The 25,862-nt window shown below is 51.9% G+C and overlaps 2 protein-coding genes across 3 annotated transcripts in view; both read right to left on the bottom strand.

Moving 5' to 3' along the window:
- Window positions 1-165, bottom strand: part of LOC112931281 (DNA polymerase delta catalytic subunit) — a 16,498-nt gene extending 16,333 nt beyond the window's left edge. The window contains exon 1 of the mRNA XM_072747231.1: window positions 141-165. Within this exon, the coding sequence (XP_072603332.1) occupies window positions 141-165 (25 nt within the window). The remainder of the gene's footprint in view (window positions 1-140) is intronic.
- A 642-nt stretch (window positions 166-807) lies between these two features.
- Window positions 808-25,628, bottom strand: LOC140598925 (DNA polymerase delta catalytic subunit-like). Of its 2 annotated transcripts, XM_072757372.1 has the most exons (19): window positions 25,541-25,598; window positions 12,809-13,011; window positions 12,331-12,444; window positions 10,435-10,581; window positions 10,230-10,355; window positions 9,990-10,158; window positions 9,823-9,904; window positions 9,622-9,751; window positions 8,949-9,115; window positions 8,519-8,623; window positions 6,567-6,707; window positions 6,373-6,483; window positions 5,747-5,938; window positions 5,484-5,572; window positions 5,296-5,412; window positions 4,985-5,098; window positions 4,527-4,674; window positions 1,383-1,478; window positions 808-1,270 (listed from the first exon to the last, which is right to left on the bottom strand). In XM_072757372.1, exons 2-19 carry the CDS (start codon window positions 13,008-13,010, stop codon window positions 1,040-1,042), a joined length of 2,481 nt encoding a protein of 826 aa, XP_072613473.1. In that variant the 5' UTR covers window position 13,011; window positions 25,541-25,598; the 3' UTR covers window positions 808-1,039. The 2 variants fall into 2 exon arrangements, with proteins under 2 accessions (XP_072613473.1, XP_072613475.1); XM_072757374.1 differs by lacking the exons at window positions 808-1,270; window positions 1,383-1,478 and adding an exon at window positions 3,438-3,709 and having other exon boundaries at window positions 25,541-25,628.
- Between the last annotated feature and the right edge of the window lie 234 nt (window positions 25,629-25,862).

Below are 25,862 nucleotides of genomic sequence, written 5' to 3'. Positions count from 1 at the left end.
CCTGGGGGGGACCCATGGCTGAGACCCTCGAGGCTTTCTGAGTCCTGAGACTTCCCTCAGAAACTGAGGACACACAGGGCTGGTGTGTGCAATGTGGGATTGGGGACTCTGGGGGGACATAGACCCTAAGACCCCAGTGCCTGAGGCCAGGGACACTGTCAGCATTCCGGGGGCCTCAGATCTGAATCAGACATGGGGATAAACCTAGAAACAGGCCCTAAAGCACGAGATCCAGGGACGCCTGGGTGGCTTAATGGTTGGGCGTATGCCTTCAGCTCAGGTCGTGATCCAAGGATCCTGGGATCCAGTCTGACATTGGGCTCCCTGCACGGGGCCTGCTTCTCCCTCTGTGTATGTCTCTGCCTCTCTCTGTGTCTCTCGTTAACAAATAAATAAAATATTAAAACACACACACACACACACACACACACACACACACACACACACACGATCCAGACACAGGGGTGTAGTCTGGAGAGCCCCGAATTGGATCTGGGGACAGATCTGAGGCAGACAGGGATACACGGCAGCACCCCCTCAAGGAGTTGAGACTAAGGCCCCGGTGTGAACCTTGAGGTAGGGGCTTCTCAAAATTGGGAGGCTCCAAATTTGAGAGCAGGTATACCCAAGACCTGACCCTAAGTTTGAACCTCGGGAATAAAATGCAGTGTGAGTCCCCAGACCCCAGCCTGATTCCTGCTGGAAGGAAGCCGAGGAGCCCTGGACAATGGTGCCTTGATCTAGGATTCACCCCATTAGGGTTCCCACTGCCCGAGGCAGCTCCCAAACCCAGAACCAGAGATACTGTAAGACTGACAAGGTTTTCAAAAAGTAGACACTCTCCTGTGTAGTAGCAAAGCCCAAGGCTTTAGAGGTTTTCAAACTCTGGGGCATCCAGGCAGCAAAATACCTCAAAACTGGGGCATATGAATGTAAAGAACAGGATACCCAGAGTACCCAGATCAGGGCTCCCTGAAATGGAGGGACCCTGAGCAACACCAGGGTTCCCACACCAGAGGAACCTCACACAAATGCATTCTTAAAACTTGCAGGCACCAAGACCCAGAGACCCTCTGAAACTTGCGAGACCCACGCCTGCCCACTCCAAGCCCTGAGGGAAGCTCCCAATTACCTTCTCAAACTCGAGCCGGATAGGTGGGGGAAAGTGGCCTGACACCCAGTCTGCAGCCTCCCGCCCCAAGGCCATTGCCTCAGCCACCGAGGAGACACCAAATCGGCACATGACTGAGTCGGTGTCACCATACACCACCTGGGGAGGAGCGTGTGTGACTGGGAGGCAAGGGGAGATGGGAACCAACCCCCTGCACTCCCCCAACCAGCCCCAGGCCCATCTCTAGGCAGCAGGTGGGGCGGCCTCTGACCTTGGCGTTGGCGCTATAGCCATTCTCCACTGTGTACTTGGACTCCACCAGCTGCTTTGTTTTCTCAATCATCTGGCGCCCAAACCCAGTGACGCTCTGTCAGGAAGAGAATCACACAGTGAGGGCCCAGGAGCCATCTACACCGAACACTGGCTCAGGATGCCACTTCTGTTACTTCCTGAGGGCGTGGACTTGGGTAAGTCACTCAACCTCTCTGTAGATTTCCAAATCTACAAAATGGGGCTACTGGGACACCTGGATGGCTCAGGGGTAGAGCATCTGCCTTTGGCTCAGGGCATGATCCTGGAGTCCAGGATTGAGTCCCGCATCAGGCTCCCTGCATGGAGCCTGTTTCTCCCTCTGCTGTGTCTCTGGCTCTCTCTCTCTATGTCTCTCATGAATAAAATAAAATCTTTTTTAAAAAATGGGGCTACTAGGCTGCTCCTTAACGATCTTTTGTAAAGGACTGGGTCCCTGGCCCCAGGCTCTGGGCACAGAAGAGGAATGACTGCAAAAGATGTGTGTTGGAGAGGCCGACGCCAGAGGAGGCCATCTGCACCCCGCTTCCCCCCACAGAGGTGCCATGACATGTGGGAACATTGCAGGCAGCTCTGTGGTGCAGGACCACTGGCACTCCTGGCCCCTTCCCGAAAGCCAGCATTGATACCCCCACATCCATGGGCAACCGGAAATGGCCTACACGCTGTTAAGTGTCCTGCAGCATAGGGAGCTGTGCTAGCTTCATGGAGAAACTTTCTAAGAGTCTATAAGAAGCTGAAGCCGGGGCAGTGGGGGCCAGGGGGCACAAACCAAGGAGGAATGGGTGTGACTCTTCTGTTTCGGTTTGATTGGATCCAGTCAGATCTCTGTCATTTAACTAGAGCATTTAGGTGACTTATGTTTAGTTTAATCATTGATCATCTCTGGGCTTAAATCTACCACTTTACTACTTCCCTTGTTTATTCTATCTGTTCCTTTTGCTTTCCTTCATCTTTTCCTGGAATGACTCTGTGTTTTATTTTGTTTTTATTATTCCATCTCCCTGCGCCTATAAGCCTGGGACACAGCAATGAGGAAGGAAGCTAAGAAACAAACATGACAGAGGGACAGAGAGAAGGTGAGCAAGGAAGACAGACAAGAGGGCCACTTGGGTGGCTCAGTGACCGAATGTCTGCCTTCAGCTCAAGGCGTAATGCCGGGGTCCTGGGATCGAGCCCCGCATCCCCACAGGGAGCCTGCTTCTCCCTCTGCCTATGTCTCTGCCTCTCTGTGTATCTCTCATGAATAAACAAATAAAATCTTAAAAAAAATAGGGATGCCTGGATGGCTCAGCGGTTGAGTGTCTGCCTTTGGTTCAGGTCCTGATCCCAGGATCCGGGATCAAGTCCCACATGGGCTCCTTGCAAGGAGCCTGCTTTTCCCTCTGCCTATGTCTCTGACTCTATCTCTTTCTGTGTCTCTCATGAACAAATAAAATCTTTAAAAATATATATAGAAAAGATAGATAAGACCAGGAAGCAGCAGCTCTGATGAGGGAGCTCCACAGGGAGGAAAGCCAAACCCTCCTTGCTTGGCCTCTGTCTCAGGGGCTACAGTCTGATAGCTGAACACTCACCTCTTTCCACCATGGAGGCTGGGGAGGCCCCCAGGGAACTATGGAAGGCCAATGACTGGAGGACAGGTGGGATGCACTGTGGGATAAACCCTGCCCCCAAAAGAGGCCTGGCTCATAGAGGGAACCTCTAAGCCCTTAGAATGTCCAGCTAAGAGGGTGTCTCTGTTCACGTAGGCCCTTGGACTACACTAACAACATGACTCACAGTGATGCCTTGGGCCAGATGGGTTCAGCCTGACCTCTGCAGGGCATGGAGTAACGACGGTCAGTCCCACAGATGCTCCATGCCTACGTGACTGGCTCCAGTAAAAGCCCAGGACCTGAGGCTCGTGTGAGCTTCCCTTGTGGGAAACCCTCTGTGCGTGTTGTCACACATCAATGCCAGCAGCAATAAGCACGGTCTGTGTGATTCCACTGTGAGAGACGAAGCAGAAACTCTATGCCTTTGCCCATGGCTGATTTTAATCCCTATCCTTTAACTGTATGAAGTCATAATCGTGAGTCTGATGACTTTCTGGAGTTCCTTGAGTCCTTCTAGTGGATCACTGGATGAGAGGGTGGTCTTGGGAGAAGCCCCTGAACTGAAGGTGGGTGGGTATGTGGATAGACCTCTCCCACCGAAAGTCCAGCCACTGGCAGTTCTTCCAAGTCTTCCATCCAGAGCCACATGAGGACTGACATAGTGCCCAGATACAAAGGAAGCTTCCCACGGCTGCAAGTAACCAAGTCTGGAATGTGCCAAGACCCAAATCCCAGGGGCAGAGGTGGACAAGAAGACCTTTCTAAGGCTCTCTTAGGCCACCATCCCAGCTTGGTAGAGCCAGACTCAGATCCTCTGTTAAAACCATGGATCTGTTTTTCTGTCCAAGCAGCAGAGCTGCCTCTGGTAAACAGGCCTAGGACACTGCTGTGCAGCAAGGAGGGAGGCAGTGGGCTTTTCTGCCTGCAGTCCCTCTCAGAGCAGAGCACTGACCAAGCACCATCCAAGCATCTTCCCACCTTGAGCGGGGAGGATGCACCCCTGCACCAGCTCCCTCAGCGATGGACCACATATGGTGCATCAAACGTCAGAACCTGGCTATGCTATTGGTGGGCCCCTGGCACTGCCCTAGCCCCCATGAGTGGAGACACGGCCCTGTACTCCCATTAGGCTAGAGGCCTAATGTAGCCCCATCTTCACAGGGACCAGTGGAGGAGGTGGGTGGGGTCTGTCAGACTGACTAGGACAGATGGAATGAATGAGCAATGAACAAAACCTCTGCTCACCCCACCACTCCCCTGCTTCATCTGTCTGCAGAGCCCTTGGCACCAAGTGCCTTCTATATGCATTTACTGCTGTCACCATCTGTGTGCCCATGAGGCTGTGTACTGCAGGAGGGCAGGAACCCTTATCCGTTTTGCCACCTGCTGGACCCACAGAGGACGTTCAGCAAGTTGGGGAAACAGGACCTCTGCCACACAGCCACCTGCTTCTTCTAGGGAGGGGTAGTCTGCCCACCCCTTGCCTGATGCAGAAACTGAGCACTCACCTGGGAGATCTCCAGACATGGCAGCTTGCCCACCTGGGCACCAGTGAAGCCATATACAGAGTTGGCACTCACTTTTAGGGCCAGCTGCCGCCCGTCCAAGACCTGCCGACGCAGGGGGTCTGTCTCCTTGGCCAGTTCGGCCTTGGCCCTGGAAGGACAGGAAGCAAAGGCCATTGATGCAGTGTCCCAGATCTCAGGGAAAGATGAGAGGCCTGGGCACTGGTCAGGGTGCCTTTCTAGAAATGGGTGCCATATACAGTTGTCCAGGTTGTGCATTGCACAGAGGCGCCCAGCAAAGAGGGCAAATGGGAGCTGTCTGGAGGGCCATTTTGTTCTAATTCACACAAAGCTGCAGTTAAGTGTGGCGTGGCAATCCTGGGGTGACCCACAAGGGACAGGGATTGACAAGGTGCCTCAGCAAGTATGAGCAGGGTTGGGTGGGATGCTCAAGAACCCACCTCTTCCGGGCACTGAGCAGGTTCTCCAGGATCTGGGGCAGCAGCCCTTTCCGCACTGACGTCTTCACAAACTCATCCCCTGTGGGCGTCTTGATGAACTGATCCTTGGTCAGGCTGGGTCGGAGAATGCAGAGGTAGGAGTGGAGAGGGCATGAACCTGGCCTGCCCATCTCTTCCTCCTCCAGACCCCTCAGGCTCTCCCCACCTCTCAAGTCTCCCCTCTATGCCCCTCCCCACAATTTCTGGGCCCCCAGCCCTGCCCTGCCTTGAAAATGGCCCCTAGGGTACACGGGATGAAGAAGGTGCCATACCCTAGTTTCTGGGCAGCCCCCGGCCGCAGGAGTGTGGTATAGCACAGGTTATGGGCCATCATGATGGATGGGTACAGAGAGGAGAAGTCCAGGGTGGCGATGGGGACATCATAGTACCTGAGAGGGCGGTGGGGGGAGTCAGGGCCGGGAACCCCGAGCCCCTCCCCACCCCAGCCATGAGGCCTCACCCTTTGAGGGGCTCGATGACTGTGGCCCCCGTGTAGTCCTCGCCACCCTCTGTCTTCACCACGGGCATCAGTAGTCCCTCGCGCATGGCCTGGGAGGGGAGAAGTCGGGAAATGGAGGCAGGCATGGGCAAGACAGACCCGGAGAGGAAGGAGGAGGAGCAGGGAAGAGCATCGGATTGTCATGGCAAGTGACCAGAGGCCATGAGTGGGGGGTTTGCTGAGGCGCATTATGACTGGGCCCACCCTCAGCTCTGCCCGCTGACCTGTCGCAGCAGCTGGGACACGACCTTGACCTGCTGGCCGCGGCTGAGCAGGTAGCCGAGGGGCACGCCAGTGACACGTGCCATCTCCATGGCGTTCACCAGCACCATGAGCCGCTCCAGCAGCCGCAGGGGCAGGAAGGCATCCTTGAGGCAATACACAGCTAGCCGGCGGCGTGTCTGGTCATTTCCGTTCTGGGGACAGGCACCGGTGGCATCAGGGGACGTGGGGGTGGCTGCGGGAACTCAGGGTCAGGGAGAGGGCAAGGGCTGGGGCACGGAGTGGGCAGGGGGATGGGTTAGGGAGTCCGAAGGGGTCAGAGGGAGGAGGGAACAGTCTGAAGAGTGAGCACGGACCAGAGGTGGGGGCAGGAGAGTAGAATAAAGGTTGCAGTGCCAAAGGTCACGGGAGCAGGCAGGAATGTGGAGTCACATCTGCAGGGGGAGGTCACAAGTCAAAAGCAAGAGGTCAAGGTGAAAGTCAGGAGAAGGGTTGGTTGGCTGAGATCAGAGGAGGAGACAAAAGAGTAAGATTGGAGGTCAGGGGCAGGAGGTGGAGGTGGAGGTGACAGGGCAGGGCAGGGCAGGCAGCAGGAGGGGTTGGAGGGCCCAGGCTTGTGGCCAGGCACCTGTAGGTCAGTGATGATGCTGTGCTGCACATCCTCTTTCTGCTCGCCCAGGAAGTGAAAGCTCACGGCGTTGAGTGTGTAGGAGCGGAGCTTGTACTCACGTAGCAGCACCTGAGGCAGGAGGTACAGGGTGGGTCCGGGACACAGGCAGCAGCCCTGGGGGTGGGGGCACCAGCCCGGTCCTGTCCATGTACCTGCAGCATGTCCATCTGTACGCGGCCTACCATGCTGACCACCTTGCTGTCCCGCCGGCCGGTCTGCTTGGATTGGAAGGATGAGTCCCGGATGTTGGAGCGGAGGCCAGACACGCGGCCCAGGAAGGGGAATGTGTGCACCTGGGGATGAAGCACATGGACAGGGCCAAGCTGCGGTGGGGAGTGGCCGGGCCGGATTTAGGATGCCTGGGGCCGAGCCACAGGAATGGAGAGCCAGCAAGTCATGACACCCATGATGCCACTCTTCCTGCTGGGAGCCCAGGGCTAGGTGGCCAGAAGCAGGGCAGTTTTTTTTTTTTTTTAAGATTTTATTTATTTGACCCCAGAAGCAGAGGCAGAAGGAGAAGGAAGCTCCCCACTAAGCAGGAAGCCTCACTCAGGACTGGATCGTAGGACCCCAGGATCATGACCTGAGCCAAAGGCAGACACTTCACCAACTGAGCCACCCAGGCACAGGGGCAGTTCTGATGCAGAAAAACCCTCTGGGGCCAGGTAGGCATGGACCAGAAGTGAAAGACAGGAGGACAGGATGGGGAGAATCAGAGGCCTGATGACTATGGGACTAAGGGGGGCAAGAATGGTGCCCAGTGCCTGGGAAGCTGCACTCAGATGGGCAGCAGATTAGAGGACTTAGTGGTGAGGCAGTGTGTGCTGAGCTTACTGGGGAGGCAGTGTGTGCATGGGGAGGCGGTGTCCAGGGGGCCGCTAGGTGGGAGCACAGCAAGGGCACACAGAGAGCTAGGTCTGAGGTCAAGACACAAAGTGGCATGGGAGGGGTGAGGCGGGAGGGCCATGAAGGAGAGAAGAGAGGCCTGAGCTGGCGGAGCAGCAGGGCAGGGGACAGAGGGAGAGGAGACTGCCCTGTGCACAAATGCCAGATCAATAGGGATGGACTTCTTCCTGGAGCTGTTGGGGGCTGTAAACATGATTTTTTTTTTAAATAGCATTTGATTTAATTTTTTTAGTGGGCTTCATGACCAACATGGGGCTTGAACCCACCACCCTGAGATCAAGAGTCACTTGTTCTACTGAGTGAGCCAGCCAGCATGACTGCCCCAAGCATGACTTTTATTTTTTTAATTTTTCATTACAAAACCAACCAAACATAAGGAAAAGGAAGAAAGGATACAATATAACCTATAACCCCATTGTGAGTTGAATTGTGTCTTCCTGCACAGCCCCCAAGATGTTGAAGTCCTAACCTGCCACACCTCAGAATATAACCTCATTTGGAAATAAGGTCTTTACAGGTGACCAAGTTAAGACGAGGTCACCAGGGTGGGTGTTGATCCCATAGGACTGTGTCCTTAGGAAAAGGGGAGATTTGAGCAGAGACATGCATAGAAGGAAGACAGGCTGAAGAATTAGGGAGACCACTTTCTACACCCCAGGAATGCCTGAGACCACCAGAAGCTAGGAGAGGCCTCAGGAAGAACCAGCCCCGTGAGGCTTTGATCTCAGGCTTGAGACAACCCAAGTCTGCAGCCCTGAGTTCCAGCAGTCCTAGCAAGCTGGCACACCCCAAGCACCAAGGTTTTGCCACACGCTTCGAGGAACCCCCCTTCCTTTTCCTTATTTTTTACTGATGTATTTTCAAATCTAGAAGACAAGACACTCTACCCTGGTACGCTTCATCTGCCCCTCAAACACACAATTCTTTCCTTACTAAACCACAAATGCCCTCCTTGCTTCTGCCAAAGCCATGATAACCTTCTGGACTTGGAGCAGGGGAGGGGCAGGGCCAGAGCTGGGTTTTCAGTGACGTCTCCGGAGCTACTGGGGGCGGTAGGCTGCCCATACAGAGCAAGACGGACCACCCAAGGGAGAGAGCCACAAGGGAGGAGGCAGCAAGAAGGAGCAGGGTGGCCACCCACTTCTTGAGCTCCCAGTGGGGCTTCTGAAAGCAAGCATCCCCCAGCTGCCTGCCCTACCTTGAGAGTTTGGGCCCGGGAGATGAGGTATGGGAGGTCAAAGTTCTGGATGTTGTAGCCAGTGATCACGTCAGGGTCCATGGTGCGAATAAAGGTTGACCATGCCTGGGGATGGGAGCAATTGGGTCACCCTGGTTGTCATCCTGATCGTCCCCCTGGCATGGATCTTCCCCACTCCTGAAACATTCCAGAAACCCCCAAAAGCAACAACCCCAGAGCCCTCCTCCCCACTGTAGAAAGATTGGGCAGGTGCTTCTGAAAGTTACACAGAACCCAGAGGGGAAATGTTCACCCCTCACAGCAAAGGGATCTGAACCCAAAAACTCAGCATCTCAGTATCCAGAGAAAATGGCTTGAACCTGGGATGTGGAGACAGGGACTGCAGGTGGGGGTGTTCTGAGGGAATGAGGGCACATGGAACAATAGCCACCTGGAGCAGCTCCTCCTCCCGCTCGTAGCTCTGCACTTTGGCGCCCAGGATTGGGGCGCAGGGCCGTAGGGTGAGTGCCAGGCGCAGGAAGGGCTCCGGCTCACCCCAGCGGAGGCCCAGTGAGCAGATCTGGATCACGGGGTCCCGCTCGGGCTCAGGGAAGATGCCTGCACAGGGAAGAAAGGGGATGCAGGGGACCGGACTCCTCTTTTTCCTTCATGACACATCAGGGTGGCTGCACCTCCAAATTTCCCCAGCCTGTCTACTCCTCTCTATCCCCACTGCCTGCAGACCCTGCAAAACCCACCCTGGTTTCCCTCTGCCTTCATCTTCTGGCCCTCTCCCTTTCCCTCACAGACTGGGATGGTTCTGCCCCAAGGCCTTTGCACTTGCTATTCTCTGGAGGGCCACTGTGGTAGTAGGGAGGCTGCTCATTCTTCTTTACAAATCTTACCCCATCACCCCTGAAGCCCTTCCTGCCCACCTATCTGAGCTGCCCTGTCACTGTCCACCACCATCCTCCTTCCACTGAGAATCTTACAATAACCTATTTTCACGTCTACTCCCTCCTTCCCGAGTGGGCTCAAGAAATATGGGGGCTCCGGGGGCAAGACTGACATGTCACTAACATCTACAGGGAGAGCAGGAGGAGCTCCAGGTCCCGGAGACAGACCTTTGCGGCCAGCGCACTCGATGTCAAAGCTGAGCACACGCAGGGGTGCGATTCGCTGCCACTGCCCTTCTGGCGGGTGACTGACCACATCAGACCACAGGACATCTGCCTCCAGCTGACACAGTGTGGCCTACAGAGATGGGGCATGTCAGTAGCTGCAGGGTCCCCGCTCTGTGACCCCACCCCCACGGAGCCCCGCACCTTCCCCTGAGGTCTCAGGATGTATTTCTCTGCTGGGAGTTCCAACCAATTGCAGCCTACGATGTCTGTGTCCACCATGAACCTGCAAGGGGGAAGGATCAGTGGGTGGAAGCTGGCTGGGGATGGAAGGGGGGGTGCAGGTTGCAGAAGTGAGGTGGGGGCTGTACCGGATTTCAAAGTCCACGTTGGCCTCATAGGGCGCGAAGCTGGGGGTGCCCAGGCCTGCCACACGGATGCCCTGCTCCAGGAGGCGGCGGGCGGGGGCCACAAGGCGCGGTAGTGCCAGGGTGATGCGCAGGAATGGGGAGGGGCCATGGCCATGGTACCCGAACATGCCTGCAGACAGATGAGGTTGGCACCAGACCGGAGGGAGCCTCCCCTACTTGGGCCCCCCAGGCAGCACTCACTCTCCCGGGAGCACAGCTCCACAGACAGCACTGCCGGCCCCGTGAGCTCCTTCCCTCCTCGCTGGTCCCTGCTGATGGCTGCATTCAGCTCCCGCTGCAGGTCACCCAGGTGCTCGGACCCAAAACCTGAGGGCAGGGAGGCTGGTCAGAAGCACAGGGAGCCTCTGGTGGGGCAGAGGGGGTCTTGTGGGTTGGGGCCACTCACCAGAGGGCGCCGGGGTATAGAAGTAGGGTGCAAAGCCATGGATGTGGCAGCAGACGGACACGCCCTCATCTGTGACTCCAAAGGCTCGCAGGATAGGCACAGAGTCGCGGGATGGCGTGGGTGCTCCGGGCAGGGGCTGTGCTGGGCCTGCAGGTATCACAGGACGAGGCAGGAGCTACCCCCTCAGATTCCTTAAAAGCTTGCCTCCCCAGGCTTTGAGGCAGGCCTCAAAGGCTTGCCTCCCTCTGCTGAGAACACAGCCCCTGGTAGGGGCAGCTTGGGGTGCTTCTGTCTGCCCCAGGCTAATATACACTGTTCGCTCCACCTTTACCACCTTCCCGCTGGTCCCTCTACAGTCCATTTGCCACTGTACAGCTAGAGGGAGCCCCCTGCCTTTTGCAGAGGGGGGCAAAAAATTTTCTTTTAAATAAAAGACTTTGTGCGTGCAGTGTTATGTTTTTTTTTTTTTTTTTTTAGTGTTATGAGTTTTAACCACATACAGATTCACATAACCACCACCAAAATCGGGGTGCCAGCTGGTTCCATCACTCCAAACAGCTCCAGCAGGAGGTACTTTTGTAACCACAACCCCTCCCACCACAACCAAGGGCACCAGTGGTCTATCCGCTCTCCATTGTTCTACTTTCATCTTTTTGAGATTGTTCATATAAATGGAATCTGGTTCTTGTCACTCTAGGGGAAATATCTAGGGGTGGAACTGCCTGGTACTATGAAAAAGGTAGAGTAATTCTTGTATCTCAAGAAACGGGGTGGGGGGGGGGGGCGGGGCGCTGAACTCTAAGAAACTTCCAGGCTGTTTCCCAGAGGGACTGTAACACAGAGCATTCCCACCAGGTGTTCGTGAGCAAGCATTCCAATTGCTCTGTGTCTTCCTTAGCACTTGGTCTTGGGGTGATTGTGTGTGTGTGTGTGTGTGTGTGTGTGTGTGTGTGTGTGTGTGTGGTCTCTCTGTGGCTGTTATCTGCACCTCCCCGACAGCCAGTGACACTGAGCATCATCTCCAGTGCTTATCTGCCACTCTGTATCCTCGAGTGAATTGTCTGTTCAAGTGTTTTGCCCATTCGCAGACTGGATCCTTTTCTTACTTTCTTACTGCTGACATCTCAATGCTCTTTACTTATTCGCAGTACTGTTTTTTTTGTCAGATACATGGAAGATTGTTAATGTTTCCTCCTTGCCTGGAGCTTGCTTGTCTCTTTGCTCTCACAGGGGAGGCTTCTAACCTGCGAGGTGGCATGGGTCTCTCCAGGGCCAAAGGCTTTCCAGCCCACTCAGAATGGAGGCCCCAAGTCCTTGCCTTGGCAGACAGGACCTCAGATGCCCTCCCGCCCCTGCCCCCGTCTCGATGTTCCTTAAATATTCCAGACCTGCTCCCTCTTCCTCCTAGGGACCCTAGGCTGGAATCTCTCCCCCAGATAGCCCCATCCCACCCCATTCCTTGACGCCTCCTCAAGAAGCCTCCTCAGACCCCCAAGATGCAGTCTGGCTCCTCCACCCTACCTCATGTCTTTTTACAACCCACATGGCTATGTGAGTAGCCACTTCCTTTTTTATTCTGCCTATCCTTCTAGAAGGTGAGCCTCCAAGAGCAGGGACCTGGTCTGACCAGAACAGGGCCTGGCTCAGTGCAGATGCTGTTCCTGGATGGATGGGTGTCAAACCACACCTGTCTCCCCCCAGCAAGGAGCCTCAGTTGGAAGACAACTCCCCACCTCCATGAAGCCCTGCTGGCCACCTGCATACCCCCTTCCCCTCTTGCTGCCCACTGTCACCCATAGCCCTGGCCACCTACATGGGTACTGTCCGAGTCCATCTCCTCCCTCAAAGCCTGGGACCCCTCCTCCCACCCACCAGGCCTCTGTCCACCAAGCTCACCCACGTAATGATCGATCTCCAACTGCTGGAAGATGAGGGGCTCCTTCTGGGGATCCAGGGGGGGCGGGGTGGGCCGAAGCCAGCGGGCATCTATGGCCGTTGGGGAGAACTGCCCTGGGCAGGTGGGAGAGAGAAGCAGGCTACATGGAGTCGTGGTCCTCCCTTGGAAATATGTAATGCCCCCCCTCCCTGCCCCTGAACTCTCAGGTGGCATCTGATATGTGAAAGGAAAGTCAGGTGGGCATGGTGCTCTGGCTCAGGCAGGTAACTCAGGAGAGATTATCAGATCAAGAGTCAGGGTCCAAATTGGAGCTGCAGGCAACAAAGGTGGCATACTGGCAAGAAGTCAAAAGTCAGCACATTGTGGGGCTCAAAGTGGGCCAGAAGTCAGAGGTTACAGGTGAGCTCTGTGGCTGACTCGTTTCACAGGCAGGATGAGTATGGGGGTGCAGGGGGTTCTTCCCACTCTAGGTCTCACCATCTGGGGCTCCCTCCAGGGGCGGCTGCAGCAACTCCTCCTCCTGTTCTTGCAGCCTGTGCTCTGCCTCCATCTCCTCCATCAGCGCCAGCTCCTCCTCAAACTGGGATGGCTGAAATGGCTCATCCTCATCCCAGAGGCCCCCACGGGCCCGCTTCGGGGGCACCCCAGGCCCTGGGCCTGGTCGTCGCTTCCCATCCATCCTGCTGGACAAGTCAGGGCTGGGGGTAGGTTTCTGTCTTCTTCCTGGCCCCACATACACCCACCATGACCATGAGCCTTTTCATTCTCCAGAATGTCTCAGGAGTAACACGACTCCACCCACAGGCTCACGGGGTGCTGGCACATTCCACATGTAGTTAATATAATTACAACCCACTCTCCATCTCAGTTTAATCCTTTCTTCACATGTTCAAACCTTCTACATCCTTTTACCTGTCTGCCTGCCCCCTGCCACCTGTCTGCATGCCCTCCACCCACCCAGAGACCTGGCCCTTAGCACATCCCTTTCTTTCCCATAAACCTCTGTTTCTGATGTGATCACCCACGTCTCCCCATCTGCCCAGGCCTTTGTTCTACAAACAGCTGGGAGGCACCCTTCAGGCCCGTCACACTGTATCAGGTGCCAGGCAGTGGCCTGACAAATTTGATCTGGTCCCTTCCCAGCTCAAAACACCTCAGAGGCTTCCCATCCGCCTTCAAAACAAAACAAAAACAGAAGCCCTTTCTATTTTGAAATAATCTCAAATTTGCAGAACTGTATACCCTTTACCCAGATTCCCCAAGTATCAACTTGCTGCCACATTTGCTTTATCAGCCCCTATATGTGATACGCACACATCATCACTTATTTATTTCCCCAGTCATTTGAGTTAGTTGCCTGTCAGTTAGATACTGTGGCCCTTGACCCCTGCATACTTTAGCACATATTGTTGAAGGACAAAGACATTCTTTCTCTTTCCCCTTCTTTTAAGTAGGCTCCACACCCAACACAGGGCTTGAACTCACAATCCTGAGATCAAGAGTCACTGCTCTACCAATGGAGCCAGCCAGGAGCCCCAAGGACATGTTCTCTCTCTTTTAAAATAATTTGAGAGAAAGAGAGAGAGAGAGAGGGAGAGCGCACAAGCAGGGAGGAGAGGGAGAAGCAGACTCTGTGCTGAGCAGGTAGCCCAATGTGAGGCTTGATTTCAGGAATCCAGGAACATAACCTGAGCCAAAGGCAGATGCTTAACCAACTGAGCCCCCCAGCCCCCTCCCCCCCCCCCCCCCGCCAAGGTCATTCTCTTAAGCAAGCATGGGATGATGATCAAATCCAGGACTTTTAACAACTCAATAACATAAAGTATCCATTTCCTGATTACTCTGTCCCCCCAAATCTCCCTTATAGTATTTCCCTCCAAACCAGGATTCAATGTAGCAAACACAACAACAACAAAAAAAAGCAAATGTATACTTTTTTTTTTGTTCTTTTATAAAATTGGTTTTTTAACAGTTTATTTATGGGGCTCCTGGGTGGCTCAGTGGTTGAGCATCTGCTTTTGGCTCAGGGTGTGATCCTGGAGTCCTGGGATGGAGTTCAGGCTCCCTGCAGGAAGCCTGCTTCTCCCTCTGCCTATGTCTCTGCCTCTCTGTGTCTCTCATGAATAAATAAACAAAATCTTAAAAAAAAAAAAAAAAGTTTATTTATTTAAGTAAGCTCTATGCCCCAACGTGGGGCTTGAACTCACGACCCTGAGATCAAGAATTGCACACTCTTCTAAGCCAGCCATGCGCCCCCCTGTTTATATGTTTTCTTAATTGCAACACATAAGAAATTATTTTATGGTAGGTTTTGATAAGATATATTGATATGAAAGTATATATCCGCCCTTTCACGAAGATGGCACCGAAGGCGAAGAAGGAAGCCCCTGCCCCTCCCAAAGCCGAAGCCAAAGCAAAGGCTTTGAAGGCTAAGAAAGCGGTGCTGAAAGGCGTGCACAGTCACAAAAAAAAAGAAGATCCGCACATCACCTACATTCCGATGACCCAAGACTCTGCGTCTCCGAAGGCAGCCCAAATATCCTCAAAAGAGCGCCCCCAGGAGAAACAAGCTTGATCACTATGCCATCATCAAGTTCCCCTTAACTACTGAGTCAGCCATGAAGAAAATAGAAGACAACAACACACTTGTGTTCATTGTGGATGTCAAGACCAATAAGCACCAGATCAAACAGGCTGTGAAGAAGCTCTATGACATTGATGTGGCCAAGGTCAACACCTTGATCAGGCCTGATGGACAGAAGAAAGCATATGTTCGACTGGCTCCTGACTATGATGCTTTGGATGTTGCCAACAAAATTGGGATCATCTAAACTGAGTCCAGCCAGCTATAAATCTAAATATAAAATTTTTCACCATAAAAAAAAAAAAGAAAGTATATATCCTCTGGTAGGTTTGACAAAAGACTATATTCAAGTGAAGCCCGTTGAGATTAGTAACTTCACCATGAATAAATAAGAGAATATTCTAAGAAAATACACACTCAGTTATTTGAGGGTAAATAGCCATGATATATGAAAGCTACTCTGAAAAAAAAAAAGTTTTTAGGGGGCATATGTGCAGAGAGGGGGGAAAATGAAGCTTGTGTATATGCAAATCATAAAACAGAGGGGAAATGTTAAAACATGTGAAGCTAGGTAAAGGGTATACAAGTGTTCTTTGCATTATTCTTACTCTTTGGATCTTCCTATAAGTTTAAAATTATTACTATTACTTTTTTAGAGATTTTATTTATTCATGAGAGACAGAGAGGCCAAACATATGCAGAGGGAGCCTGATGTGGGACTTGATCCTGGAATCCTGGGATTATGCCCTCAGCCAAAGGCAGATGGTCAACCGCTAAGCCACCAAGTTTAAAATTATTTTAAAAAAGAGAAAAAAGTTTTTTAAAAGTACATGACTCCCAGCATCCAGGCCTACAGAGAGATTACAGGAACCTAGGGCAGACCCCAGACCCAGCTGGGAAGGAGGGCAGGGAGGGGACAGGTCAGCTGCCCTGGGTTCCAGTGAACACCTCTGATCCCATAACTCCCCTTACACCACCCTAGATCCAGTTTCCCCTTCTTCCTTTTAGGGACTGACCCCTTGCCTCGCAGCCGATATAGGAAGCCCAGCCCAAGACTACATTTCCCAGGGTGCACTGCTAGGGACGATCACGTTACTGAGTTTTCTTGTAAAAAGAATGCGAGGTGTGCAACTTCTGGGAGAAAGGAAGCTTGCCTCTATAGCCTCTTTCCTCTTCTCCATGGCTGGGGCATGGATATAGTGGTGATGAACCAAACTTGACCACAGGGACACGGACAACATTACAGGGAATGCAGGGCTACAAGACAGAAAGGACCCAGGTCCCTCGACAACCTCCTGAGGGCAGAGTTTCTACTTTAGGGAAGTTACGCGGAGAAATATACTTATGTCTTGCCTGAGCCACCATGCTGTAGGGTTACACCAGCTGAGCCTAGGGCTGACCGGGGATGTGTTGTTGCAAATGTCTGGTTTGGTACACAACGGAATACTTCTCCACGTTAGACCACAGGTAGCTACCGAGAGACACACAGGATGGACAAATCTCAAAAACATGCCATACAGAAGAAGCCAGACACCCACGTATGCACTGGAGAGATGGGAAAGTGACTGGTCAGGGGTATAGGTTTTCCTTTTGGAGGGATAAAAATGTTCTGGAAGTAGACAGAGGTGGTGGATGTGCCACACTATAAACATACTAAAAAATAAATAAACAAAAAAAAATAAACATACTCAATGCCACTGAACTGTACACTTCAAAATGGTTAACCTCAGGGATCCCTGGGTGGCGCAGCGGTTTAGCGCCTGCCTTTGGCCCAGGGCACGATCCTGGAGACCCGGGATCGAGTCCCACATCGGGCTCCCAGTGCATGGAGCCTGCTTCTCCCTCTGCCTGTGTCTCTGCCTCTCTCTCTCTGTGACTATCATAAATAAATAAAATAAATAAATAAATAAAAAACAAAACAAAATGGTTAACCTCAGGGGCACCTGGGGGGTTCAGTTGGTGGAGCGTCTGCTTTGGGCTCAGGTCCTGATCTTGGGGTCCTGGGATCAAGCCCAATGTTGGGCTCCCTGCTCAGCAGGGAGTCTGCTTCTCCCTCTCCCTCTCAAATAAAATCTTTTTTTTTTTTCCAAATAAAATCTTAAATAAATAAATAAATAAATAAATTTTAAAAATGGTTAATTTCACCTCAATTTACAGTAAGAGTACATACTGTGTGGTGCCATTTATACAAAGTTTTTTTTTTTTTTTTTTTATACAAAGTTTTTGAATAGGCTAATCTGTGGTGCTAGAAATCAGGTCAGCAGCTGCTTATGGGAAGGGAGGGATTGAGAAGGGGAATGAGGAATTCTCTAGGGTGCCTTACCTACAGCTGCCCATTTGAGAACCTGTGCATTTCACTGTTTGTAAATTCTACCTCAATTAAAACATGAGAGCTGGAAGGCCACAATCCTACATCTAGGGGTTTATAATAGAGGTATACTATCACAGAAAAAAATCTGCATTTATGAGGTTGTTTCCGGCAGCATTGTTTGCCATCACAAAAGACTGGAAACCACCTAAATGTCCTCATCCACCCTGGGGGAACTGTTTAAATAAATTACATCAACTCTGGTCCATGGAATATTATGCAGCTGTATAAAGGAATGAGGAAGCTCTCTACGTACTGATGTGCAGGGCTCTCAAAAGACCCATTGTTAGAGAACACGAGATGCAGAATGGTGTACTTAGACAGTTATCTTTTTTGTATTATAAAAAAAAAAAAGTCTAAAAAAAGTTTCTCCTGATTCTTTGCATTAGGAAATAATCAAACCAAAGTAAGGACTGGACTACAAAACTACCTGTCTGGAATCTTAATGTCATATGTCAATGTCATAAAGGGGGTGGGTGACAAGGGGGCAGGAAACTTTTATTTATTCTTTATTAAGATTTTATTTATTGGGACACCTGGGTGGCTCAGTGGTTGGGTGTCTGCCTTTGGCTCAGGGCATGATCCTGTGGTCCCAGGATGGAGTCCCACATCAGGCTCCCTTTATGGAGTCTGCTTCTCCCTCTGACTATGTCTCTGCCTCTCTCTCTCATGAATAAATAAATAAAATCCTTTAAAAAAAAAGATTTTATTTATTTATTTGAGGGGGAGGGCAGAGGGAGAGGGAGGAGCAGACTCCGCACTGAGCAGGGAACCTCACCTGAGGCTCCATCCCAGGACCCTGGGATCATGACATGAGCTGAAGGTAGACGCTTCAGTGAATGCTTATAAATTGAAGGAGAGACTGCATATCTTGACAACTAAGTATAAGGTGTGACCCCAGATCAGACCTTGGATTAAAAAATCAAAAGCAGGGATCCCTGGGTGGCGCAGCGGTTTAGCGCCTGCCTTTAGCCCAGGGCGCGATCCTGGAGACCCAGGATCGAATCCCACGTCGGGCTCCCGGTGCATGGAGCCTGCTTCTCTCTCTCTCACTGTGTGCCTATCATAAATAAATAAAATTAAAAAAAAAAATTAAAAAAAAATACTTAAAAAAAAAAAATCAAAAGCAAAAAAAAAAAAAAAAAAAAAAAAAAAATCAAAAGCAGGGCACCTGGGTGGCTCAGTGGTTGAGCATCTACCTTCAGCTCAGGTTATAGTCCCGGGGTCCTGGGATCGAGTCCCACGTCAGGTCCCCTACAGGCATCTTTCTTCTCCCTCTGCCTATGTCTCTGCCTCTGTCTCTCATAAATAAGTAAATAAAATCTTTAGGGATGCCTGGGTGGCTCAGCAGTTGAGCATCTGCCTTCAGCCCAGGGCATAATCCTGGGGTTCCAGGATCAAGTCCCCCATGGGGCTCCCTGCAAGGAGCCTGTTTCTCCTTCTGCCTATGTCTCTGCCTTCTCTGTCTCTCATGAATAACTAAATAAAATCTTTAAATAAATAAATAAATAAATAAATAAATAAATAAATAAATAAATAAAATAAAATAAAATCCTAAAAAAAAAAAAAAAAATCAAAAGCCACCATGTACGATGTCACCGGGACAACTGGACAAATTGAATAAAGATCATGTATGAGAGACGCCTGGGTGGCTCAGCAGTTGAACATCTGCCTTTGGCTCAGGTCATGATCCCGGGATCCCAGATCAAGTCCTGTATTGGGCTCCCTGCAGGGAGCCTGCTTCTCCCTTTGCCTGTGTCTCTGCCTCTCTCTGTGTGTCTCTCACGAATAAATAAATAAAATCTTAAAAAAAAATAAATTAAAAAAGATCATGTATGAAATAATGGTGTTGCCTCAGGGTAAATGGCCTGATTGTGATAATTATGCCAGTTATGTAGGATGTCATTGGTCAGCTAGAGTTTTGGGAGTTAAGTGTCATGATGACTACAACCTGTAAATAGTTCTGCCAAAAAAGAAAAAGTATTTATGTGTGTCTAGATAAAGCAAATGATACAGCATGTTAGCTGGTGAATCCAGGCAAAGGGGACGTGGGTGTTTGTTGTATTTGTCTTGCAAGTTCTCTGCAAACCTGAAATTTTTCAAAAGTTGGAGAGGCACCTGGCTGGCTCAGTCAGTGGTGTGTACAGCTCTTGATCTTGGGGTTGTGAGTTTGAGCCCCATTTTGTTGGGTATAGAGATTACTTACAAAACAAAAAAGTTGAGGGCGCTTGGATGGCTCAGTCAGTTAAGCATCTGCCTTCAGCTCAGGATGAGGTCCTAGGGTCCTGGGATTAAGTCCACATCAGGATCGCTGCTCCACAGGGAGTCTGCTTCTCCCCCTGCCACTCCCCCTGCTCATACTTATGTGCTCTCTCTGAAATAAATAAAATCTTAAAAAGTTGGAAGAAAACATATAAAATAAAAAATAACATTTTTACAAGGTACATGGGAGAGTATGTAAACCATGTTTGTGTTTTGATGTTATTAAGTAGGGTCCACGCCTAGCATGGAGCCCAACGCGGGGCCTCAACTCATGACCCTGAAATTAAGACCTGAGCTGAGATCACGAGATGGACACTTAACCAAATGAGCCATCCAGGTGCCCCGAAGCATGTTTGTTTTCTTTTCTTTTTTTTAAGATTTTATTTACTTATTCATGAGAGATACAGAGAGAGGTAGAGGGAGAGAGGCAGAGACAGGAGAAGCAGGCTCCATGCAAGGAGCCTGATGTGGGACTCGATCCTGGGACTCCAGGGTCACGCCCCGAGCCAAAGGCAGATGCCCAACCGCTGAGCCACCCAGGCATCCCACATGTTTGTTTTCAATGCGTAATTCTGGAGAGATAGGTAATAAACTGGTAACCCTGGCTTTCCGGGGGTGGGGAAACGGGACAGTATGGGGCAGTTTTATTGATATAATTCATACACCATATGACTCATGAGATCAAGTGTACAGTTTGATGATTTTTTAGTGAATTCAGAGCTGTGTGACCATCACCACAATCTTAGAACCTTTTCGTCACCCCAAAACAAAACCCCACACTCCTTGGTCATCACCCTCACCCCAGCCTCTCGGCCCATTCCCACCTCAACTTCTCCAGCCCAAAGCCATCACTAATCTACTTTGTCTCTGTGGATTTGCCCATTCTGGGCATTTCCTATAAATGGAACCTTAGAATATGTGTACTTTGTTGTCTGGCTTGTTTCACTTGGGATTATGTTTTCAAGGTCTACCCATGATGCAGCAGGGGTCAGTGCTTCCTTCCTTTTCATGCCTGAACACTTCCTCACCATGTGGCTGTAGAACACTGTGTTTATCCATCTGTCCATCAGTGAACTGATATCAGGCTGTTTGCACCTCTTGCCTGTGACGAGTGGTGCTGCTCTGACAGAGGACACGCAAGTTTCGAGTTTCCTATAGGGAGGAAGACTTGGAACACTCTCCTTTGGCGACTTTTGAGTGCAAACTGTTTATACGTGGCTTAACTCACAGGAAAGGAAAAGCCTGGAGGTCTTTGCTCCAGCCTTGCAAGCGGCCAGAGAGACAAATAGAGTTTTGACCTGGGGAGGGGGGTGGCGGTGGGAGAGACCTGGGTGGAATAGAGGATCTCTGGCTTCCAGGAGCCCAGAGGAGTGGCCACACCTGGCCTGGCAGAGGGAGGCAGGAGGGCTCCTGGGCAGACAGGCTGCCCCAGGTCAGTGGGCTGTGGCCAGGAGGGTGTGGTGGGAGGGAAGGTCGCTTTGCAAGCAAAATAGAGGTTCCTGTGCTAGTTTCCCATTGTAGGCACCGCCTAAGCACAGTCGGGCAAGGGAGCATTAGAAGGAAAGAGGCCGGGACCCCTGGGTAGCTCAGCAATTGAGCATCTGCCTTCAGCTCAAAACGTGATCCCAGAGTTCTGGGATTGAGTCCCGCATCAAGCTCCTGTATGGAGCCTGCTTCTCCCTCTGCCTGTGTCTGCCTCTCTCTTGGTCTCTCACGAATAAATAAAACCTTTTAAAGAGAGAGAGAGAGAGAGAGAGAAGGAAAGAGGCCCCTGTGTGTCCCCTCTCAGCTGCCGAGGCACAAAACAGGGTGATCTCTCCTGGTTCAGACCCTTCATTACAAACAGATAATGCTGAGCGTCCCCTGGCTTAGACATTAGTTTCTGTGACACCCCCTCATCAGTGTTCTCGTCCCATCTCCCAACCCAGGGCTTCCTCTGCCACCTCTACACTCATCTGATCCGGCTTGCCTATCTCTGGCCCAGACCGCTCTCCAAGGCCCAGCCCAACAGAGGCAAACTGCTTACTATGAGGACGTCTGCTTAGGCATCCCACACTCCATAGCCAGGCCCCTCATCTCCCTGCAAACCTGCTCCCTGAACCCCTCAGTCTCCCCCAGTTCAGAAAAAGGCAGCTCCTACCAGGCCAACAACCTGGGAGTCACCCCAGCTTCTCTCTTCCCCTCCCTCAGACCACATGTTTGTTTCCCCTGCAAATCTCATAGGCTCTATGAGACCTGAGTCTCACCACTTTCCAGTCCCTGCCGGGCTCCCAGCCCAGGGTCCTCTGACTTTCTAGGATTGTTTGCAGCTTTCTGTAGTGGTTGCTGTTTGTCTCCCCCTGCTGGAACCTGAGCCCAGCATGAGCCCAGCGCAGGCAGGGATTTGGTGTGTGTTGTCAGGGAGGCGTTCCAGAGTCTACAATGGAGCCTGGCACACAGTAGGTGCTGAATAACTATCTGTTCAATAAATGAAGAGCCTTCCACTAGGGCGTCCCTCATTCCACCCTGCCCCCTATCAGTGTATTCTTCACACAGCAACCAGACGGATCCTGTACAAATGTGTCAGATCATCCCATCCTTGCTCTGCTCAGAAGCTGCCCTAGGTTCCATCTTTTTTTTTTTTTTTAATTTTTATTTATGATAGTCACAGAGAGAGAGAGAGAGGCAGAGACACAGGCGGAGGGAGAAGCAGGCTCCATGCACCGGGAGCCCGATGTGGGATTCGATCCCGGGTCTCCAGGATCACGCCCCGGGCCAAAGGCAGGCGCCAAACCGCTGCGCCACCCAGGGATCCCCCTAGGTTCCATCTTATGCAGAACTAAAGCCAAGTCCTCAGGGTGGCCCACAAGACCTTCCCCTTTAGACACTTATCTCTGCCCTCTCCCCCTTGTTCATTTGGTTCCAGCCACTTGTTTCCTCTCTGTTCCTTAAGCACTCCAGGCTTGGTCCTACCTCAGGACCTTTGACAGACTGTTCCCTCTGCCCTGCCAAATACTCTTCCCCAGATGTTCCCATGGCTTCCTCCCACCTCTCCTTCAGGTTTTTGCTCAAATGTCACCTTCTCAGTGAGGCCTGTTTTTTTTTTTTTTTTAAGATTTTTATTTTTAAGTAATCTACACCCAACATGGGGCTTGTACTCACAACCCCGAAATCAAGAGCTACATGCTCCACCGACTAAGCCAGTCAGGTACCCCAGTAAGGTCTGTTTAAAAGAACAATCTCCACTGCCCCACACTGATACCCTCCAACCCCTTTTCCTGTTTTATGTTTTCCAGATGGTACTTATCGCTGCGTGATGCACTCTATCAGTTCTTAGAGTTCTCAAAGCATAGTCCTGGACCTGCAGCTTGAGCTTCACGTGGGAATGTGCTGGATGCTAATTGGTCAGGCCCAACGGAATCAAACTCTCGGGGGCTGGGGGGTCCAGAATCTATGATAACGAGCCCTGGAGGGATTCCAAGGCCACTCAATTCTGAGAACCACTGCTTATTCATCTTGTTCACTGTCCATCCCCACAATGCGAATGAAAACTATGAGAGAAATTTTGTCCTGTTTCCTGCTATGTCTCATGCGCCCTGAAGAGGGCCTAGGACAGAGGATGTGCTGAATAAACATCTACCAAATGAAGAATGAAGGAACTCACAGAATCTTCAAAAAAACTTCAGAGATAGGTGCTGTTACCTTCCAATACAGTGACCAGAACCAAGGTCCAGAGAGATGAAGCGACCTGCCCAAGGTGGCACAGCTAGCTTGGAGGGTTCAAAGATAGGCAGGCTCAATCCAGAGCCCCACTGTTAACCAGTACTGCAGACTGCCGGCGGCCAGGGGTGCCAGGCAAGATGCAGGGGTGAATTGCTCTCTGCCCAGCAGTAGACACAGACTGGAGGTGGACACCTCTGCTTGCTCATCCCCGTGTCCTGGCTCACACACATCTAGTGACAGAATGATCAGTTTACAAAAGTAACTATGCACCCCTCTCCCCCTCATCCCCCAGAAAGCTACACTTTTCATGCTTTGGGCTTGTCCTTCCTTGGGGGCCTTCCTGACTCCGCTACCCTTGTTTGCACGTCAGGGACCATCTGGGCCTGTGTCTGACATCTCACCAGACAGGAACGCCCCTCAGGACAGGGTAGGGTCTGTCGCTTCTCTGAGTCCTTGGCGATGCCCAGCACAAGGCCTGGCTGTGGGGAAGTTGTTTGCTGGATGAGCTCGCCCCTTTTCTCAGTCACTTAAACTCCTCTTTTTCCAGAGACTCAGCTCCAGTTTAACTCTTCCAGGATACTCGGTGGCCCCTTGAGGCACTCACTGCAGCTAGTACTGCTTCTGTTACTGCACATGTGCACCCACATTCAATACCCATGTTCATATTCTGAAGCCGGAACTGCTTGAGAACATGAGCTCCTTAAAACACAGGGGTCAGGGTGTCAGTCAAGTCGGGGTCCCAGCATCATCACTCAGCACAGTGCCTGGAACACAGGCCACTTCAAATTATGTCGGTTTAGACTCCTGTTGAATAACACCAACCCCACAAGTCTCCCCTCAGCCTCCGCCACTTCTCAGGCCTCCCAAAGACTAGTGCTGCCTCGCATTGGTTCTGAGCACTCTGGATTGAGATCTGTGTTCCTCCCCACCAAACTGAATTCTCATTGGCTCCCCAATGCCCAGCAAAGGATCTGCCATAAAAGCAGCTGACTGCAAGAAGGGCTGAAGAGGAGAAAAAGCATTGCAAGAGAAGGGAATAGCGTGGCCAAGAGGCCATCAGTGGGGAAGGAACCTCTCTAAGGGACAGGAGGCCTGAGTGGTGATGAGCAGCAAGGAAGGGGAGAGATGGATATGGATATCCACAGGTTCCTGGCACGGGTGGGGCTATGAAGCTGAGAAACTGATATCACCCTGCCCACTCACTGCCACCTCAGAGTGGCACCCCAAACCTGCTCCGCCTCAGCCTTCTCCATTCAGCCTGTTGCTCAAACCACATAACCCAGTCATCTGAGCTCTTCTTCCTTACACCCCCATGTTCTGCTGGCTCAAACCCCAAAGACAATCTGACACTGACAGCACGGCAGTCTGAGGCACCGACAATCCTCTCTTGCCTTTCAACTGGCCTTCCTCCTTCCACTCTTGTACCCATTACAATCCCATCTTCGCTCAGCAGCCTGTGAGTTTTTCAAAAGGCAGGGCAGGTCCTGTTGCTCTGATGCTCAAAACCCCCCATGGCTTCCCGGTGGAACCTAGAATAAAAGCCAAACCCCACACCAACGTCTACAAGGATCTGATTCCCCAACATGTCTCTAGCCTCACTTGTTTTCTTGGGTCCAGCTACAAACACACTAAATTTGCCTCAGGGCCTTTGCACTTGATGGTCCTTCTATCCAGACCTTTCTTTTCTTTACATGGCTGACTTCTCTGTCAAATGTCACATCCCCAGAAAGGCGATTTTTGATCACTCCAGCTAAAGAGGTTGGCTACCCTGTTTTATTTCACTTTGGACAATGTATCAGACCCCAAGAGCATTGCTTTAACATTAATACTTATCACTAGTCTCCTGTCTATCTTCTCCCCAGGCAAGGACTCCCCTAACTTATTCGGGCTGTAGTCTCTGCTTCCAGAACAGTGCCTGGCACAGGGTACTCAATATTTAGTGAATAAAGCGTGACACCATGCTCCCACGTGCACCAATTCAGTCCTCCAACGCGTCCGAGATCCCGTCGCCCCAAAGACCCTCCAGGGGTCCATCCCCCAGCTCGCCCCGGGGGCCAGGCGCCAAGCACAAGCTCCCCCCCCCGCACTCCGAGGGGCCCCCAAGGCCCGGTCATCTTCCCGCGCGTTCCCACGACCACCGGCCCTTGCCCCTGTACAGCGCGCCCTCAAGCCAAAGGGATCCCTCCCGCTTCCGCGCCCCTCGCAACCCTTCCTCAGGCCTACATGCCCGGCTCCTCCAACCTCCTTCCCCGCCGGGCCGAAACCCTGCAATCCCCCTTCTCCCCTTACCGACCCGCTTCAAACAGCCTTTCCCGCCACAGTCTACGCCGCCGTGACCCCTGACTCTACCCGCGCAGACTCAGAGCCGCTGCGCGCCGAGCGGGGCCACGCCCCTCCCGCGCCCGTAGGGCGAGACCACGCCCCGACGCGGCCTCAGGCCACGCCCCTCCGCTCAACTGCGAAGAGATCACGCCCTGTCCTTCCAATTTGGGATGTGGCCTCTCCCTATTTTCCATAATTCTAGCCAAACCCCGCCCCGTCCTGCGGGGTCCGACTCCTCCCAAGCCACGGCCCCTCCTGGCGTCGTCTTCGCTGATTTCTACCTGTGCGCGCAG

This window comes from Vulpes vulpes, chromosome 1, assembly GCF_048418805.1.
Source record: "Vulpes vulpes isolate BD-2025 chromosome 1, VulVul3, whole genome shotgun sequence".
Classification (NCBI taxonomy): domain Eukaryota; kingdom Metazoa; phylum Chordata; class Mammalia; order Carnivora; family Canidae; genus Vulpes; species Vulpes vulpes.
Note: the sequence above shows the minus strand (reverse complement) of the source record. Positions and strands in the feature narration are given on the sequence as shown.